At 41.7% G+C, this 20,504-nt stretch overlaps 1 protein-coding gene across 1 annotated transcript in view; it reads left to right on the top strand.

The window, feature by feature from the left end:
- The window catches only part of LOC143372210 (sorting nexin-14), a 278,394-nt gene that overhangs the window by 234,626 nt on the left and 23,264 nt on the right, over positions 1-20,504 (top strand). The window contains exon 8 of the mRNA XM_076818229.1: positions 6,288-7,129. Within this exon, the coding sequence (XP_076674344.1) occupies positions 6,288-7,129 (842 nt within the window). The remainder of the gene's footprint in view (positions 1-6,287; positions 7,130-20,504) is intronic.

Raw genomic sequence — 20,504 nt, 5'->3', positions numbered from 1 at the left:
TCCTTCTAGCGTGGAATCCTCTAGGAGGTCGAACGACGGTGGTTCTTCATAATTCGGTCTGGGCATGCCTTGACGACGCGTGCCTACACGGGTCCTTATGCCTTCCTGCTCTTTCTCCGGCGCAGTTTCTTTTGAGGTAGTCGGGAACGCGTGCGAAACCGGGTTCCGCGATAACGCGTCGGCGTTCGCGTTTACTCGGCCGGGTTTATAAATGATCTCGTATTGGGTAGTCGGCGAGCGTGATTTTCCAACGGGCTAGTCGCGACACCGGGTCTTTTACCGAGGAAAACCATTGAAGCGGCCGGTGGTCGGTTACCAAGAGGAATTTTCGTCCATAAATGTACGTGCGGAATTGCTTTACAGCGTAAATTATCGCGAGGCACTCCTTTTCAGTTGTTGAGTAGTTTTCCTGGCACGGCATGAGTACCTGTGAGGCGTACGCTATAGGCGGGTCTTCGCCTATCTTTCCCTGACTCAAAATCGCACCGACGGCTACGTCCGATGCGTCGGTTGTAATAAGAAACGGTTCATCATAATTCGGATAACGTAGAACCGGCTCCTTACAGAGTGCCTGGCGTAGATCTTCGAAACTCTCTTGGTGTTTCTCAGTCCAAAAGAACGGAATTTTGACGCTTGTTAAATTCGTGAGTGGTTTAGCACGTTTCGCCATTTCTGGGATGAAACGACGGTAGTAATTTACGAGACTCAAGAATTGCTTTACATTCTTCCTGCTTTTTGGTACGGGGAATGCAGAGACGGCCCGGATCTTCTCGGGATTGGGCCTGACTCCGTCGGCTGCTATTATGTGACCCAAGTACACGACCTTGTCCTTCAAGAACCTGGCCTTCTCCGTCTGCAGCGTCAAGTTATGCTCGCGTAAGCGTTCGAAGAATCTCTCAAGTCTGCGTAAGTGTTCCTCGAGCGTGCGCGAATGTATAACTATGTCGTCTAAATACACGAACAGCTCTTTACCGATAAGCCCTTGCAGCACGGTATTCATTAGGCGTTGAAAGGTGGCTGAAGCGTTCTTTAACCCGAACGGCATACGGAGATATTCAAAGTGTCCGTCGGGGATGGTAAACGCGGTTTTCGCACGGTCTTCGGGAGCCATAGGAATTTGATGGAAACCGTTCGCTAGGTCAAAAACTGAGAAAAAGCGGGCTCCGCCTAAGCGATCGAGAATGTCCGTAATTCGCGGTAAGGAGAAACGGTCGTCGATCGTTTTGGCGTTCAAGGTTCTGAAATCCGCCACTATCCTCCACCGTTTTTCCCATCTGGGTCCACCTTCTTCGGGACCACGTGTAATGGTGAGTTATGTGGCGACGACGAGGCTGCGATTATTCCCAGCTCTTCGAGGTTCCTTGTTTGATTGGCAATTTCTTCGTCCATAAGGGGGGAGTGCGGGTATTGCCGCGTGAATACTGGCGTCGGGTTGGTTAACGGGACGGTGTGTTCCATTGTTGTCGTTCCTCCCAGTGGATCCCCAGGTGCAAAGAACCTGTCCGAATATCTTGTCACCAACTCCTCGATAAGCTGGCGCGGTTCCAGGTCTATCTCCCCCAGTTTCAGCGTTTGGACTATACAGGGTGTCCCAAAAATGTCGGAATTCCTTGAAAGGGGTGACTCAGGGGGTGATTTGAAACAACTTTTTCCTTAGCGAAAATATTGTCCGAAGCTTCGTTAACGAGATATTAACAAAAACCCCCGACCAATCAGAGCGCGCGCCTTCCGCCCGAGCTCCCGTTGTAGCGTTGGCTACGCGGTAGGCGGCTGCCCTTGTACTACGAAGGTACGAACAAGCAAGTCGGCATGCATCGAAGGAAACCGCGTTACACAGTTTTATTTTAAAGCAGAATCTTAAATAATAATTATTTGAAGTGAGAGGACAAGAAATACGCAAATTTCGTTTTCAAATAAGGCATAAACGAAAAGGTAATGTAACAAAAAATGTACGACAAGTGATCATAATTCATTGTTGAGGTAAAAATCCGTAGTTTAATCAGGGCCAACATAACTAAATTTAAACAATAATAATAGGTGTATGAATAAATTCTTTCAGACTGGATTTACATAATCGGTATAAAGCAACCGAATTTCTATCGAAGTGATATTCGTAAGCTACCAGAAAAATGGCAAAAGGTAATTAACAATAATGGAAATTATTTCGATGATTGAGTTGTTTTCATATTTTTTAAATCAAACTGTTATTAAACCCTAAAATCGAACAGAATTTATTTCTACACATAATAATCACTAATAAATTAAATAACACTCACCCCTTCGGGCATTCCTTTCCTTCTTTTTTGGAAACCTGTGTCACTATGTAGGTCACTGTGTCGATCCTGGTCATCGGTGGACGAAAAGATTTATGGTAGGGTTGCGCCCAGTGCTCAGCTGATCGCAGGTATACGACACCACCCGAAGGTAAGGATCGCAACGTCAAGTGCGTCCGGGTTAATGAACCGAATATTCACTTCACTGCACGGCCACTAACACTGATCACTTAATTTACTTTTCATGGAACGTGTTGTTCCTACGTTATAAAATTGGTGGCCCCGGAAGGGGCCGAGCACTGTTAGTTGAGCAGTTGCTCGATGTGACCACCCTCAGCGTCTATGCACGCCTTGCGGCATCATTGACTCCGTTGAGAATGATCTTGACGCCAAACACCGAATCGTACCCTCGCTGGGGGTTTGGATGTGCGGGTATTCCCGTGCAAACGCTCGCACAGTAGCACTTGCGTCCCCGTTGTTCCGGGCGTACACCCAGAACATCGCGTAATATTCTTGAGCGGAGAACATTTCTGGGACGAGATTGCTAGCTGACTGACAGGATTTTTTCCAAGCAACTTCCTCTACCCCCAAGTAGTTTCTCTCGTTCCATTATGAGTTAACTCCCACCAGAACAAGAGGCTTTAGGTAAAATGAAGCCAGCACATTTTCGAAACACACGTGCTTTGCAGAAGTGCAACGGAACGACCCATCCTACACTTTCACATAAGTCCGCGCTCCGTCCTTTTACTGCCAATGTACCCGTTGCTTAGAGATAGACAGCAGACACCACGTGTTTCGGTTCAAAAGGGCCCGAAGAGAAGAGAAACAGTAAGTCTTCGAGTTGCTATAAAGAAGAAAGGGCATACCATGACGGAGTTTCTGTTTTCCAATACCCTGAGTTCACGCCAGTTAGGAGGCGGAACCAGCTAAGCCATAAATTACCCAAAACAAATCGTTCTCTACCGCCGACTCGCAGGACAATACGGTCATAAACCGCGACCCTGGCTAAATGCTTTGGCCGACCAGCCTGATTAATTTTAAATACGTCTCGCGGAAAGACACAGGAAGAAAGGGGGTAACTCGGTGACTGCGCGCAGTCCCACCTGCTTCGTCCTTCCTTCCAGTTAAAGGCAGGTCCCTTATCTCTCGAGTATAAGGACGCGCTCGAATTTCAAAACAAAAGCACGCGTTGACGTATTCCGTGCGAGAAAAGGTGGGCATGAAGTCCGATTGGTCGTAACCTAAAAAAATCTGCCCTGCATCCCTCCCAACCGGCCACTGTTTTGAAGAGGCCTTCGTCACAGCAATATCTCCTCCCCGAAGCCCACCTTCTCTCGCACGGACTACGTCGACGCGTGCTTTTGTTTTGAAATTCAAGCGTGTGTTTACACTGGTAGGCCTTGGGGAGGAGACATGGCTGAGAAGAAGGCCTCTTCAAAACTGTGGCCGTTTGGGAGAGATGCAGGGCAGATTGGTTAGGTTAGAACCAATCGGAATTCATGCCCACCATTTCTCGCACGGAATACGTTAACGCGTGTTTTTTTTTTGTAATTCTAGCGCGTGCTTATACTCGAGAGATAAGGGACCTGCCTTTAACTGGAAGGAAGGACGAAGCAGGTGGGACTGCGCGCAGTTACCGAGTTACCCCCTTTCTTCCTGTGTCTTTCCGCGAGACGTATTTAAAATTAATCAGGCTGGTCGGCCAAAGCATTTAGCCAGGGTCGCGGTTTATGACCGTATTGTCCTGCGAGTCGGCGGTAGAGAACGATTTGTTTTGGGTAATTTATGGCTTAGCTGGTTCCGCCTCCTAACTGGCGTGAACTCAGGGTATTGGAAAACAGAAACTCCGTCATGGTATGCCCTTTCTTCTTTATAGCAACTCGAAGACTTACTGTTTCTCTTCTCTTCGGGCCCTTTTGAACCGAAACACGTGGTGTCTGCTGTCTATCTCTAAGCAACGGGTACATTGGCAGTAAAAGGACGGAGCGCGGACTTATGTGAAAGTGTAGGATGGGTCGTTCCGTTGCACTTCTGCAAAGCACGTGTGTTTCGAAAATGTGCTGGCTTCATTTTACCTAAAGCCTCTTGTTCTGGTGGGAGTTAACTCATAATGGAACGAGAGAAACTACTTGGGGGTAGAGGAAGTTGCTTGGAAAAAATCCTGTCAGTCAGCTAGCAATCTCGTCCCAGAAATGTTCTCCGCTCAAGAATATTACGCGATGTTCTGGGTGTACGCCCGGAACAACGGGGACGCAAGTGCTACTGTGCGAGCGTTTGCACGGGAATACCCGCACATCTAAACCCCCAGTGAGGGTACGATTCGGCGTTTGGCGTCAAAATTATTCTCAACAGAGTCAATGATGCCGCAAGGCGTGCATAGACGCTGAGGGTGGTCACATCGAGCAACTGCACAACTAACAGTAATCGGCCCCTTTCAGGGCCACCAATTTTATAACGTAGGAACAACACGTTCCATGAAAAGTAAATTAAGTGATCAGTGTTAGTGGCCGTGCAGTGAAGTGAATATTCGGTTCATTAACCCGGACGCACTTGACGTTGCGATCCTTACCTTCGGGTGGTGTCGTATACCTGCGATCAGCTGAGCACTGGGCGCAACCCTACCATAAATCTTTTCGTCCACCGATGACCAGGATCGACACAGTGACCTACATAGTGACACAGGTTTCCAAAAAAGAAGGAAAGGAATGCCCGAAGGGGTGAGTGTTATTTAATTTATTAGTGATTATTATGTGTAGAAATAAATTCTGTTCGATTTCAGGGTTTAATAACAGTTTGATTTAAAAAATATGAAAACAACTCAATCATCGAAATAATTTCCATTATTGTTAATTACCTTTTGCCATTTTTCTGGTAGCTTACGAATATCACTTCGATAGAAATTCGGTTGCTTTATACCGATTATGTAAATCCAGTCTGAAAGAATTTATTCATACACCTATTATTATTGTTTAAATTTAGTTATGTTGGCCCTGATTAAACTACGGATTTTTACCTCAACAATGAATTATGATCACTTGTCGTACATTTTTTGTTACATTACCTTTTCGTTTATGCCTTATTTGAAAACGAAATTTGCGTATTTCTTGTCCTCTCACTTCAAATAATTATTATTTAAGATTCTGCTTTAAAATAAAACTGTGTAACGCGGTTTCCTTCGATGCATGCCGACTTGCTTGTTCGTACCTTCGTAGTACAAGGGCAGCCGCCTACCGCGTAGCCAACGCTACAACGGGAGCTCGGGCGGAAGGCGCGCGCTCTGATTGGTCGGGGGTTTTTGTTAATATCTCGTTAACGAAGCTTCGGACAATATTTTCGCTAAGGAAAAAGTTGTTTCAAATCACCCCCTGAGTCACCCCTTTCAAGGAACTCCGACATTTTTGGGACACCCTGTATAATGTTGTACTTTACCGCAAATATACTTTGTATTCAATATATTGCCTTTTTACTTGGAGTCTCCCCAACCTACGAGGAGAAATTTATAAAAAAAATTGTTTATAATTTTTTATGTCACAAAAATGATCTTTCAATTTGAAAAAAAAACATCATTCAAATACGACATACTTTGTAGGTTGAAATAAAAAAAGAATGAACTCAATATGATAAATATTGTAATTTCCGAAATAAGAAATCGCAAACTTTGAGGATCTGGATGTTTGAAACAATTTCAAAACCATCAAAAAGATTACTTAAATCCACCGGAATTTTACGTGGAGTACATTGTATTTCATTTTGAACAAAATCCCTGACATCGAGTGCAAAAAGTGATCAATTTGGTATTGAATGATTCTATGTACATGTATTTATCATTAATAAAAGTGTTTTTCAAGGGAGTGTTTTCATTACTTCAAAATAAATTCCCAAAAAAGCAACATGTACTTTGTATAGCGGCCAAGGTGGTCTAATCCCTTAAATTACGTGTTGCTGCTCGATCTAAAACTTCTGATTCCTACATGACATTATTTTGATAATAACGCGTATAATTTATATTTGCAGCATTGCTGGTGGGGCGACAAATACATCGATGAAAATTGGAAATCCATTGCCAAGGATTGATGGAGTCTTGCGAGCATCAGCAATTGACGGAATGTCTTTCCAAGACATGTATCAGGGCGAAGAAATGGATTATCCTTTACGTTCGTACAGTGAAATTAAAGGCGCATATGATAATGTTCCCAGAGATCTAACAATGTGGCGAATTAATATTCCACATATTGACACTGGAGATAATCAAACTCTTTATATGATTGCCGTGAATAATGTCGCGGAAAGAAAATCTTGGACTGTCTTACGCCGCGATCAAGATTTTTATGCTCTGAGAACACGGCTAGCAGAGTTTCACGGTGATAAAGAATTAAGTGATTCGCCGTTACCATCACGAAAAAACCCACATTCTTCTGGTGCTATTAATAGGCAACGATACGAAGATTTTCTAGAAAAGTTACTTTCAAAGCCGGTGCTTAGGAGTAGCGAACTTCTATATAATTTTTTGACAATTCCAAATTTAAAGCTATACTACACGAACTATAGTACACCGGACATTGGGATTCTGTATCAAAATATGGCATACAAGCTGCGAAAAGAAAAAGGCCAGAATCTGGACAAATTTATGACAATATTTCTAGTATCTACTAATGCCAAGAGTGATTATGCGGATGTTGGAATTGAATTATCAGGCGAAGCAAATATCAGTGAAATAGAGAAAAAGGTGCACCGCAGTCTTATATCTAGTATATTTGGTGACAATCTAAATTTGGATATTAAGTGTCAAACCACATCTGATCCATTATCGGAACGGTCTCACGTGAAAGGTGCCTGCTTTTGTATTGCAGATGCTGGTAGGTTTTCCATTTTCTTTGTACTGTTCGCTTTCACTCTTCTCATATTTTTCCTTTACCAATAAGTTCCAGCATCTATACAGGGTGAGTCACCTAAGTCAACCACCTGAATAACTGCTACACTTTCTGAGATAGGAAGAAATGTTTGAGACAAAGGTTGTTTGGGTCCAAGGGGCCCATTACGTGGTGGACAGTATTTTATCTCAGATGGAGATGCTTAGGAGATTTGAAGGTCAACTTAAATTTTTTAATTGGAACTATATATTTTTGAACACCTGCGATTGTCGTCCTTCTCAAGGACTTTTCAGTGACCATACTCATTCACGGGCATTCAGCTTTATTAACGGAATTGAACTGAATTAATTGAAAATGTAAACAAACTTTGCGAAGACGCTTACTGAAATAATCTACTACAACAAATGCTCATAATGGTGACCAGCCACAGAAAGACAAGATCTAAAGCGTTAACCCACTGACTGCGTTACGAGGTGAAGTGGTGAAGAGGTTAATTGCAGCACAAGCTTTTTGTAAGCGTTCCCGCATATCTTCTTTAGTAGTGGGTCCTTGACTATAACCATCTCTTTGTAATTATAGCCATAAAAAAATGCAATGATGATTGCGGTGGCCACTTTCGATGTCCAGATCGTTAAATCCAACGAGTGGAACCGTTAATAAAGCTGAGCGATCTTCATTGACGTTTGTCATCGAAAAGCTATTGAGAAGGGCTAGAATCGTAGGTGTTCCAAAATACATGGTTCTTTTTAACAAAATTAAGTTGACCTTCAAATCTCCTAAGCACTTGCACGTGAGAAAAAGTTCTGTCTACCACTTAATAGTAGGGCGTATTGAATTTTTTAACATTTAAATTCTAAAAATGTGAAGTGGTGAAAACTTGTAGTATGCTCTGGGGATTAAGAAGATATTTCATTTGGTTAAATATAATGAAAATTTGTTTGGTAAATAGTTACATGAAGGAATGTGCATTTTTTATATTTATATTAAATTTATATTTACAAAATTTACTAAATATTGCTTCAAAAGTACCTAAAATTATTATATATTCATATTGTTTTATATTATTACTAGGGGGGCTGCGTCCCCTGGCACCTTCGGCGCCCAACCCCCCGAGGGGCTCGCTTCACTCGCCCCCTTCGTTGGTTCCCTTTTTTGCAAAATTCACTGTTTCGTTCAGCAGGTGTTTTCGTTTGCTGTTTAGTTGTCGAGATTTGTTTGATACATATAGAGAGAAAATATAAGCTGTCTTAAATTCAGAACATCTTTATTTACAATACTTCTTTCCACATAATATTTTCAATAACTTTCGAACTTTGAATTTTTATATCGTTTTTTGAGCGGCATCTTGACAATGCAACATATAACTGTCCATGACTGAATAAAGGTCTCTTGACATATATTCCAACGTGATCAAAACTCTGTCCTTGAGACTTATTAAATGTTATAGCAAATGCTAAGACTATGGGAAATTGTCTTCTGTGTAGCACGAATGGTAACTTGCTTGCATCTGTATCACCTGTATCCAATTTAATACGCGGAAGGTACACAATTTTTCCAGGATGATCACTAGTCATAATTTTACCGGCAATTAAATGCTTATGCAAATTAACTATTTGTAAACGTGTACCATTGCAAAGGCCATCCTTAATGCTTAAATTTCGAAAGAGCATGGCAACTGATCCTACATTCAGATGTAATATATGCCCAGGGAATCCAAGAAAGTTTAATGAATTCAAATATTCAATATGATATTATAACTGCACATCTTCCTCCGTTTGATCAACTCTTCGAGGTTTAGCTGCATTTATACTCAGATAGGTATGATCTTCTTCATCAACCAATTTCAATATTTTATTATTCAGTGCGCGTACATCATCATTATGGTAGGCTAATATAATTCTGTCAGATAAATCAGTATTTGAGGAAATAGACTGATTTCCACGATTCTTGAATCTCCAGTTTCATTAATGCCGTTGCCGATATCTAATAACCAGTTTGCATGTTCAACATCAGACGTTCACATATTATTTAATAACTTTAATTGGGAACATTTGCACCATACTGTAGTTGATTTTAAAGTGGACTTTACAATCTGTGATGGTGTGGCATATTTTATAACCGGTAAAACTTGAAAATCTCCACCGAAGATTATAAATTTACCACCAGCTATCATTACAGAGATCTTGAAGTAATTCATCAACCATTTCCACTGCCCTACTTGGAATCATTGAAGCCTCGTCCCAAATAATTACGTCTGTTTCATATAACTGAATTTTATCTTTCGCATTTTTGAAACAGCACTTTGAATACGTATTTATTTCTATTGGCAATTTAAATACACGGTGCGATGGTGTTCCTCCTGGCAACAATATTGAAGCAATTCCTATCCATGCAACAGTGATAATTTTTTGTCGTTTGCACGCAGAAAATGTACCAAACAATTATACAGATACGTTTTACCAGTTCCTCCAGGTCCATCTAGGTGGTAAATTTTTTCATCACTGTTTGTCAGAACCGAATACATTAGTCGATCCAGTATAAGTAATTGATCTATATTACCATTTTCCTTCATTTCAAAAGCTTGTTTTAATTCATTGTCCATTCCTTTTTATGTTCATTCTCTGTCTCCACCAATTGCAAATCTATATCAGGTTTTGGGAGATTAAAATGTTTGCACGTAAAGGTTTTAGCTTCCAAAATTGAAGATATACATTGTAATGCTCGGTATTCATTGTTATCGTTAAATCCTTCACAGAGATGGTTTTTGTATTTTTCCCAAATATGTAGAGCGTTGACTGGTTGTTCACCTGTGAGGTAGGTGCAGTAAAATAATCGTAGTTGACGAGGCATCATGACTTCAACTGTCTCATCAATTATTTCTTATACAATAGCCTCAGTGTGTAGCAAAGGGTAGAGCCGAATAAGGTGTCCAAAATTGCCCCAGAGCCAAATTCGAGTTGCGATGGGTCATTCGATAGCTTATTAAAAAAGAACTATTTTTGGCAATTTTCAAGTTGATATCTTGATCTGGGGGGTAGTAAAGGGCAAAAATTAAAAAACATGTTTTTTCTCAATTTATGCTATCCTATTGCATGAAAAATTTTGAAAAAATCAGAGATATAGCAGTTATTCAGGCACATATTATAGAATTTTTTCAGATTTTTAAATTGAAAATTCACGTTATGAAAAATAATAAACTGAAAAAAATGCGGAAAAATGCCGATTTCGTATTCACGCAATCTTGGCACCACTTTTATATTTTTACGGTAAGTACATATTACTATTACTATTATCTTGGATTTTTTTTCAGATTTTTTGATTTGGTGCGCCGTAGTTAGAAAAATCAAAAACTGATTCTCGCGGCGTTTTTAACGTGTCAGAGCAACTTGTGCGTCGCACTTTTGTACATTTTTCATAAAATAAATCTTTCGTGTGATGTTCAATGTCTTAGCATGCCGCGAAACAGTATATGAATTAAAGAAACTGAAAAAACCGTATCATTTGAAACTGTTATGCGCCTTACATTGTAAAGTATCTACCATATTTTCCAACGGCGTCGGTGGCGCAGCGGTAGAGTGTCGAGCTGCTATACCGCTGCAAACTTTTTAAACGTAGGTTCGAGCCTCGAACTACCAAGTTCCTAAGGCTAAGTTTTTTTTCCGTTAATTACATATATTTCCTAACTTTACGACACAACGATCAATATTTATTTTCAAATGTTTTAAGAATATTTGAAAAACATATTAACCTGAAATATACGTAAATATGAGTATGGAGTTTAATGTCGGAATAGCCTACTGAGTTTGGTGCATAATCAATATAACATCTGTAGGTTTTGCTGTTAATATGTCGTGATCTTTCTTCGAATTTAATAATATACTTTCTCTCTTTAAGGGGGCCGTCTCCTTTTTGTTATGGTCCGAATCGATCGAAGCGCCCTTGTAAACAGACGGACCCTAATGAAACTACTGCGGTCGGTAAAAAGAAGTTGTACAATGGTGACATCTACCGATACTCTACGTAGACGAATTTTTGACAGCATAGTTGCCGCATGTTCTGTTGTCTCCGTCTCTGCCGCGCTGTTGCCACAGCTCCTTCTAATGAGAAGCTTGGAGGAATACGGCACGAGAGCTGCGTCTAGGCAGCGATCGCCGGGCTCCATGTACCGCTGATGGAGGGGGGAACATCGACAGGAGCGGTGGTTACGTGTGGGGAACTGCGGTGCGTCAGTCACGCACACATAACCACCGCTGTAGGTGTTTCCTCGTGCATCAGCTGTAGCTGGAGCCCGCCAATTCCTGCGTCTAGCATCAGAGCCTCGCTGAACGTAAAGGAGGATAGCACTATTGAAAGATAGAGAGGTTGAGTAGTGAAGTTAGGAAACATGTCAATGAAACAATACTAATTTAGTATTTATTTATACATAGAACGATGCAATACTTTGTATAATCAATGTGCAAATTCAAAGCATACAATTTGAATAAGGTACATCACCGAAGTGTAACATGCCGATCGTAATGAAATTTATGAATGCTGTAATTCTTCTAAAAACATATGCCGCTTTTTTTCATCTAACTATACATCAAATTATCTTTTATATCAACAAGAATTGTCTGTTTCAATAATAGTTTTGTACATGGTTTTCTTCGGAATTGTTATTCCACGGTTGTAAAAATTTATCAATATAAACCAGAGTTCAGTACTAACAATACTGATATTTGGGAATGTCCCATTAAACGATTTTATTTAGCTACGATCCTCTGTTTGTTTGTTTGTTTGATTCAAATCTGGAAACTCAATTTTAAACCACTTCCAACCATCCAATTCCCTCGAAACTTTGCAAAGGTGCGTAGTTTGGTTGACAATACAAAATTATGAAAAAACTCCGAGTGGGTGAAAAAATTACCTAGTCACCAAGAAATAATAACCCATAACAATAAATCAACCATTCTTCAAGCAAACTGTTAAACTACATACAGCAATAAGAGTAATGTAAATCCACAAACACTAAAAACTAGAAAAAGTATATTAAACAATTTATAATAAACGATTTTATGAAAAATGCATTAAAAACTAAAAAATATTTATTTTCTTATACTATAATTTCGATGGTGTATTTTCACATAAAATCGTGGAGCAATATATCTCGCAACAAATTCATTTCGACACTTGAGGCTATACTAAATTGATTCATATTCTGTTATGAAATATCCTGAACCACGTTTTTATTTAAAGTTGAAAAACACCATCGAAATTGTAGCACAACAGTAGAAGTATTTTTTAGTTGTTAGTGCCTTTTTGACAAAATCGTTTAACACAACATTTTTTTATATTTTTTTTGTTTCTAATCAAGTTATAGTCATTACAATAAATCAATCCAACTTCATTGGAGAATTGAAATTCGACATTCAAGCTTTCGCCCCTTTGAAATGGACAGATAAAAATGGTGTATTTCCTCTTCTTCTTTGACGGTCTTCCTACAATTTTCTTAGGTCGCTCGTACCGAAAGATGACATAGGCAGTGTGGATCTGTAACACATTATGAAGTTCATTAGGAAATACTTAATTGTAGTTTTGTAAACGTACAAAATTTTACTGCAGATGTATAAGCTGTTAAACTTTACCTGAAATATGGTACTTATCATTCCATTTGTCCTGACATTACTGTCCCATAAACCATGTTTGCAGTAATTTGGTAAAGAATCCGCCTGTAACAAATGATCGCAGACATTTCTGTAAGTTTTATATAAAAGTAAAAATTTGTTTCAATAATTCGTCGAACATCATGTATACCTGCGAGGCCCGTGTGAATCAACCTGGCGCATTTGATCGAGCCCGATTCCGTCTGTCTGCTCCTGTGAACTAGAGCTGTTACTTTTTTACCCGTCGGGTACTCGGCTACCCGAAACAACTTCAAGGAATTGAATGCTTTATTGTCTATGGTATTGTTTGATATTAGGTAAAAATGATCGAACAATACCACATTCAATGGCTTGAACTTATTCCGGGTAGCCGGTTACCCGACGGGTCAAAAAGTAACAGCTCCGCTGTGAATTTAGAAATGTGTCTGAAAAAATTAAAGGGTGAATTAAATTTATTATTTTCTTCTTCACTTCTTCGGGGAAGTGACGGCGGCGTCGATCGACTCGCGTGATCATATGATCCGCGAGTAAAAGTGCCATCGCTGGCACTTGTCACCACTGACGATAGTCAGCGGTGCGACGCCGGATCGATCATATTTATTATTTTCTTCGTCACTTCTTTGGGGAAGTGACGGCGGCGTCGATCGACTCGCGTGATCATATGATCCGCGAGTAAAAGTGCCATCGCTGGCACTTGTCACCACTGCCGGGGTCAGTGGTGCCGCGCTTTACAACGCGGTGCGACGCCGGGCCGTTATAATAGTTTAATTATTTCTGGAGAGAGACCTTTTTCGCTTTTTCAAGCTTTTCGGTTTTTCTTTCGCTCTCTCTGCTAGAATAAATTGTGGCTCCCGAATAGTCATGCACCTATTGTGCCGACTATCTATTAATTCGGGTAGCATGCATTCTAAATAAAATTGAACAAGTTTTGGCTCCATTTCTCTTTTCCAAAACGCATCATCTCTCTCTACTTTTATAGATTTCAACCCTTTCGGGGTCCAAAGGCAAAATATACAGTACTTTCTGTCAGTAATGTGTAACTGGCCTTGTATTTGATAAAAATAGTGATGCGTTTTACTTATTGAAATACCTGCGTTACGCGTGAACATGCGCCGGACAGCGGGAACTTGTTCAATAGCTTCTTCAGGCGTAAAGTTCTCCGCTGATTTGGGGCATTTGATTTCCAAAATACCCTCTTGACCGATGATTCCATCCGGTGAAGCTCCTAAGAAGGCGATGCAGCTGTCGATGAAAAATCCACATTCCGCAATATCTGTATATTGCTTTTTCAATTCTTCGCGAGCAATATTCTCGCATTCTTTCCCGTATTCCACCGCGGGTGCACTAATTATCTTCGGATAAAGAATTGATTTTACTGTATTTGCGCAAAGCGTGTCAGGTCGGCGACGGCACACTTGTCCAAAATTGGATGCTGTCAACAATTTGGACCTGTACTGCAACCATTTGCGGTTCTTTGCTTGTCCGATTGTTTCATCTTCAATGGCATGTCTTTTCTCTTGCCAGTCACTGAGCATTTGCATATGCTTTTCCCGCTCCAGTTCGTACATTTCGGATGGCATGTCTGGCTTCTGTGCATTTTGTCCATAATCACAATCTTTCTGCGAGGGCAAATGCTTGCGTACATATCGCGCAGCCTTCGTTTCCTTCTGTTTTGCAGCTTTCTTTTCCTTTTCTTTCTTTTTCTTTTCTTCCATTTGGTGCACAACCTCGGGCGTTTTCTTCTTCATAACCGCATCCAATCGCGAGTGCACTTGGTTACTGTTGTACTCCACGACAGCAGCAGCACATCTCCCTGTATAAGATCCTCTTTCGGCGAAATTTAATCTTTTTCCGCCAGTGTACTTGGCAATTAGTCCGTTCAATCTTTCCACAGCGTTATTAGTAGTATTATAGAGTAAGCTCTCCGCATGAGCTAATAGTGGACGAAGTATTTCTTTCACGTCCTGGTACACTCCAATTTTCATCAAGTCTGGAACGATGTTTTTCTCATTCTCTTTATTCTTTCCATCGCAGAAATATTCTAGTCTTGCACACTCTGCGTGTTCACCAAACACGTGGCTTGGAACATTCTGTATGTCGCCATACAAATTCTTCGTTCTCTCGTCGATTGATACATTCTGATTGTATCTAAACTTTGCGGCTTTCACGATGTCCGTGCGCATCCGGCGAATGCTACTTTCCACAGTTTGTCTCAATGGTCCAGATGTGGTCTTTTTTACAATCGCTTTCATTTTTGTGCAAAAGTTTCGCAACAAATGATTCGTGCATTCAATCTTTTTTACACGAATCTGTCTCTTATATGGGTCCGCATCAATAATCTTCTTATACACGCTACTGTCCCCATCAGCAATCAGTGTAGAATAAACGAGCCCACGTTTTTCTACGCTAGTGTTGAATCCTTCTACTGTAGCATCGCTTTCCATAGCAGTCGATGCTCGAGATGTTTTCCAGTTTTTGAAACATGTGTGCTTTCGGGGTTCTTTCTCGTTTTTCGCAGCAATCCGACAAATTCTGCAAACTTTGTTCCGAACGCCGTAAAATAATACTTTTTTCGTGTGATAGCCAACTATCACGCCGACTCCAGACGCAGAATCGTAACATCCACTGCGGTAGGATCTCTTCATCCAGCTTCCGTCGGCCACAACGGGGATGTGAGGGGTCCCTGACCCGGGAAGAACGTCGCCTCTCTCAATCGCCAAACGTTTTTCTTCTTCAGCCGCTGCTAACATCTCTTCTTCTGCAGCGGCAATTGCGGACTTGACGAATTCATCTTGATTCTTCACGAATTCTTTCTTCGACATGCAACGTATGTTCACTCCTGCAAAAGTGTGTTCCAACTGAGCATAACTGCCTCCACATAAGATTGTTGCATTAACGGCGCCCTGATTGCTATCCACTTCTTCGGCTTCGTTCGATTGATTGTGGATTTCAGCTTTGTAATGGCATAAAGTGCACATTACGCTGAAGATGCTCTTGAAGCCACACCGTTTCACACCAGTTATTCGTAGGTGTTCAATGCCGCAGTCTTCTCTATGTTTTGCATGTTTACCTATTTTCTGCAATTGAGCAAGCACATTTTGAAAATTCATGACATCGTTGCTATTTAGGAGACGCGATTGCTCTTGCGACTCGTTCTTCGCAACTTTTTCTATAACGAAGTTTTCTTCTTCGTTACTTTCAACATCAAATTCTTGAAGCGCCTCTTCAGTTTCTCCCAAACTGGCCGTATCAGTGTCTTCATCGGATGGCGAGTGCATTATCTCTTGGTACGTATGATTTTGTCCATCGGATGTTGATGGTTCCTCTACCATACGTTCCTCGGCCACTTCTTCTGAATGTCCTACGGCAGTGTCGTCTGCCGTTTTTTCGTTTTCTTGTTTCTTCTGAAGGGCTGAAGATCTTCTCTTTTGGCGATGTACTTTCCGTTTCGAAAATCTCCTTGCGGACGGACGTAATTTTCGTGGACGAAACGGAGAATTATTGTCCATATCTTCTTCCACATCCTGCATATTCGCATTTAGAGTGTCACTCATTCCACACTAAACCAACAAACACAACACAAACACAAACACAACGCAACACAACTCAAAATCCTACTGCCCGTTACAAAAAACGTAAACGCGAACCGTGAACGTGAAACGTGAATCCGAAGGAGTTGGTTACGTGCGCGTGACTGATGCATGCGCAGTTTACGCAACACAACCACCGTTCCTGTAGATGTTCCCCTCCATCAGTGGTACCTCGAGCCCCGCCGATCCCTGGTTATTGAGAAGCCCGGCGACTATCTCCACAATTTCTTAGAATTCTTTGTTCGAAAGTGAGAGATAAAACTTTCGAATAAAAAAAAAGGTAATTATGCAGAACTGGTGTTTCCTCATCGATTTCAATTATTTTTGGATATGTTGCCGGGGACATGATTCTGAACAACTTTTTCCTATACATTTTACCACGGCTCGACCTTCGTTGCCGAGATATTTGCCAGAAACTATCGGTATTATTATTATATTATTTTATTATCCGGGACAGAAAATCCCATAGTTACAGAAGAACTATATGAACAAAGGGCTTACAGTTACTAGCGCTTACTAAATTAAGTTAACACTAAGGTTTTCAACAGACTATATAACAATGGTCGGATTATACCGATAGTTTCTGGCAAATATCTCGGCAACGAAGGTCGAGCGGCGGTAACATGTATAGGAAAAAGTTGTTCAGAATCATATCCCCGGCAACATATCCAAAAATAATTGAAATCGATGAGGAAACACCAGTTCTGCATAATTACCTTTTTTTTTAATTCGAAAGTTTTATTCGAATAAATGCAACGAATAAAGGATATACTTCCGAATGGCACCAGTGGCCGATCGAGATGAGGTTTGGGTGTGGGGTGGGGTGGGGAGGGGGTGTGAACCCTAAATCTAAAATTGTAGCTTCGGGTATTCTTTAATATTTCGTTTCCGAAATATTAATAAAAAATTGTTAATTTATTTTGGAAATTTATTTACGTTAGTGGAGGTCTCCCTACCCGTGAGCCCTTCTGCCCCTCCCCCGCCATTTTCCACTTTTGAAATTTTGTAATACCCCTCGTAATACTCGGCAAGTTTCGTCTCGATCGGCCACCGGTTGGAGCTAGACCAGTGAGTGGGGCGCGGTAAGCACGACAGCGAACCGATGTGACTTTGGAAATACTCTAGTATTACTGTACTGTATTGGGAATAAAAACTGATGCAGTTACAAGCATCGCGCGATGAGGTCAATATCGTACATTGTATCGTCGACTGTGAAACGAAGAAGATGGTTGTGTTAGTAACGTCTGTGTACATAGGTAGATTTCAATGTATTATGCCGAAATTTTTTTATTAATATCTCAGAAACTAAGAAATATCCGCAGCTGAAATTTTATATTAGAGGGTCTCTCCACCTCCCGCCCAACCCCTCAAAATTTCAGTTCATTCCGTTGGTTGGGTCATACCGTAGTATATCCGCGGATTCTCTCACTCTGGAATAAAGAATTCTAAGAAATTGTGAAGATAGTCGCCGGGCTGCTAAATAACCAGGGATCGGGTGGTCGAGGTGCCACTGATGGAGGGGAACACCTACAGGAACGGTGGTTGTGTTGCGTAAACTGCGCACGCATCAGTCACGCACACGTAACCAAGGCTCCTGTAGGTGTTTCCTCCTCCACAAATAAGTCTGCCCAAGGACTTGTTGCGTGGCAAGCTACAGTTGGCTCACGAACTCTAGAGCGGTACAAGCTATGGAGGATTCACAAAATGTAAGTATTATATTGTATACTATTATACAGAGTGACTCTCTGGCTAGAGTATTCAAACGCGATGCCGCCAATAAGCCGCGCCTCGCTGAGTTTCGTGGACGTCAAAGCTCGCGACGAGATTCATTACGGTGTATTAAAAAATTCTTTATTCTTCATTGCATCGATATTGCAGTGATACCAATGCATTCCTGGCATTCTCCCGATTAAAATCATGTCGTGTAATTCGGACTATTTTTAACGAAGTTAGCGTGGTACCATTTTCATCGGCACGACATCGATTGACGCCATTTTCGCAAAGATCTGTTGAGAAATGCAGAACGTGGAATTCGTCACTTCCACGTAACTCAGCGAGGCACGGTTTATTGGTGGCATTGTAGATCGAGAGCTGGCTATATAGGGGTCAACGTGACTCGATGCAGTCACAGTTCTTATTGTTGGATTAGTGTTGCCGAATGCGAAATCCCCATCTGCCGAGTCAGTCCGGAGAACTAACGCGGGGGTGGGCGGTCAAACAGGTAAAATTTTGCAGCATAATAACGTGATTCTTGCTGTTCTGAAATTTCATATACTTATTGTTTACGCATTTATTGAACGATATGCAAAATGGCAGACCACCAAGTGGGGGATAAGACGTTGGCAGATGTAAGAAGATCCTAAAGTTGAGGGTATTAACTCGCTTTCTAAATTATTCGTTATAGTTTTATTTATTTCGTTGTTAAAAGTCGGTAGAGTCGAGAAGGTTTTTCTCGAGTCCCGGTCTGTAATCGACTGACTTTCGGTCCCGTGGAAAGTCCCCTCTTGTCCTTTTGGGAAAACTCCTAAGGACCCCGATGCCAATTTATGATGTTTATGGCGTCGCACTGGTCGGGCCCATCGTCGCTGTAGGCGTCACGCTGGCCGCATCTGCGTAAGCTCAACCTTGCAGCCCCTTTTACAAGGTGGTGCTTCAATATTGCTAATACAGGCGTCGATGAAAAGCGCGATACGTGGCTTGCGCGCTAGTGCAAGGGAGAAATATACATTTGTTTCTCCTTTGCCCTAGTGGGACCGCCGTCGGCCGCATATTGGAACGGCAACCGCCTTTAGGGCGCACTTGGTGGTCTGCCATTTTGCATATCGTTCATTAAATGCGTAAACAATAAGTATATGAAATTTCAGAACAGCAAGAATGACGTTATTATGCTGCAAATTTTACCTGTTTGACCGCCCACCCCCGCGTTAGTTCTCCAGACTGACTCGGCAGATGGGGATTTCGCATTCGGCAACACTAATCCAACAATAAGAACTGTGACTGCATCGAGTCACGTTGACCCCTATATAGCCAGCTCTTAGACTATTGTCTTTGAGGACTCTAGCGAGAGAATCACGCTGTACCATCTTACTATTTGCCAAAAATAATACATTCAACATTTCATTTCCAGATGAAAGATACGGTCCCGACCCCGTCGGGGGGAAGTGGAGGGGGGGAGGAGGAGAATCGCGGACGGGAAAGAGAGAAGGAGGAGAAGAAGGAGGAGAAGAATAACAATAGGGAGGACAAATTGGAGAAAGCTCTAGCAAAAGTAAGTTATGTTGAAATTATGTGTGTGTACAGTATTATCTTCGTAAGTGTTCGCTGGTCGGGCCGGCGTTGAGCTCCTGTCGTGAACAGATCTCTAATTCCGAGTGTTCGTTTCTCGCTTCTTCCTGGCCGAAGGGGGGAGCGAGATGGAACGCTTTGCCTGCGCGACGGCCGCGAACGCAAAAGACGGAGTGTCAGGCGTCCGAAAGACGGAGCGAGATAAAACATCATCCCGTCGTCTCGCTCGCTTTCAGTGGCTCTCGCTCGCTCTCGTTCCATCTCGCTCTCGCCTTCGCCGGGCAAGAGTGACACAGAAGTGGTGGAGATACATAGCAACAAACCCGTATCGTGTGCACAAAACCGAACACATACGGAGACAATACTGTATTATTATTGAAAGTGGTATAAGTCGATCTGTAGCTAAAAAATCGTTTGTTTTCTTTAACATTTTTATTGATTATTATTCCATAATAAAATTACACAAGTTTATAGTTTTAAAAACATTACCCGATTTGATTTACGGATGCGAATATTTTGTTGATTCAAAAGCATACCCTTAAATATCCCAATGTATGAATAAATGGACTTATACTAGTTTAAGAAATAACGGCTCATATGTAGGCGTAGAACTAGAAGATGTAATTTTTATGGTACTGTTTCAGTTGAAGAAGGAGCTGAAAAAGTTAAAGTACGGCCGTGGAGGCCGCCGAGGAGGCCGCCGAGGGGGCCACCGAGGGGGCCGCCGTGGGGGCCGCCGTGGGGGCCACCGAGGGGGCCGCCGTGGGGGCCGCCGTGGGGGCGGCCGTGGGGGCGGCGGCGGCAACCCTATTATTATTAATAATTTTTAAATTTTTATTCATT

Source organism: Andrena cerasifolii, chromosome 8 (assembly GCF_050908995.1).
Source record: "Andrena cerasifolii isolate SP2316 chromosome 8, iyAndCera1_principal, whole genome shotgun sequence".
NCBI classification, from domain to species: domain Eukaryota; kingdom Metazoa; phylum Arthropoda; class Insecta; order Hymenoptera; family Andrenidae; genus Andrena; species Andrena cerasifolii.
Note: the sequence above shows the minus strand (reverse complement) of the source record. Positions and strands in the feature narration are given on the sequence as shown.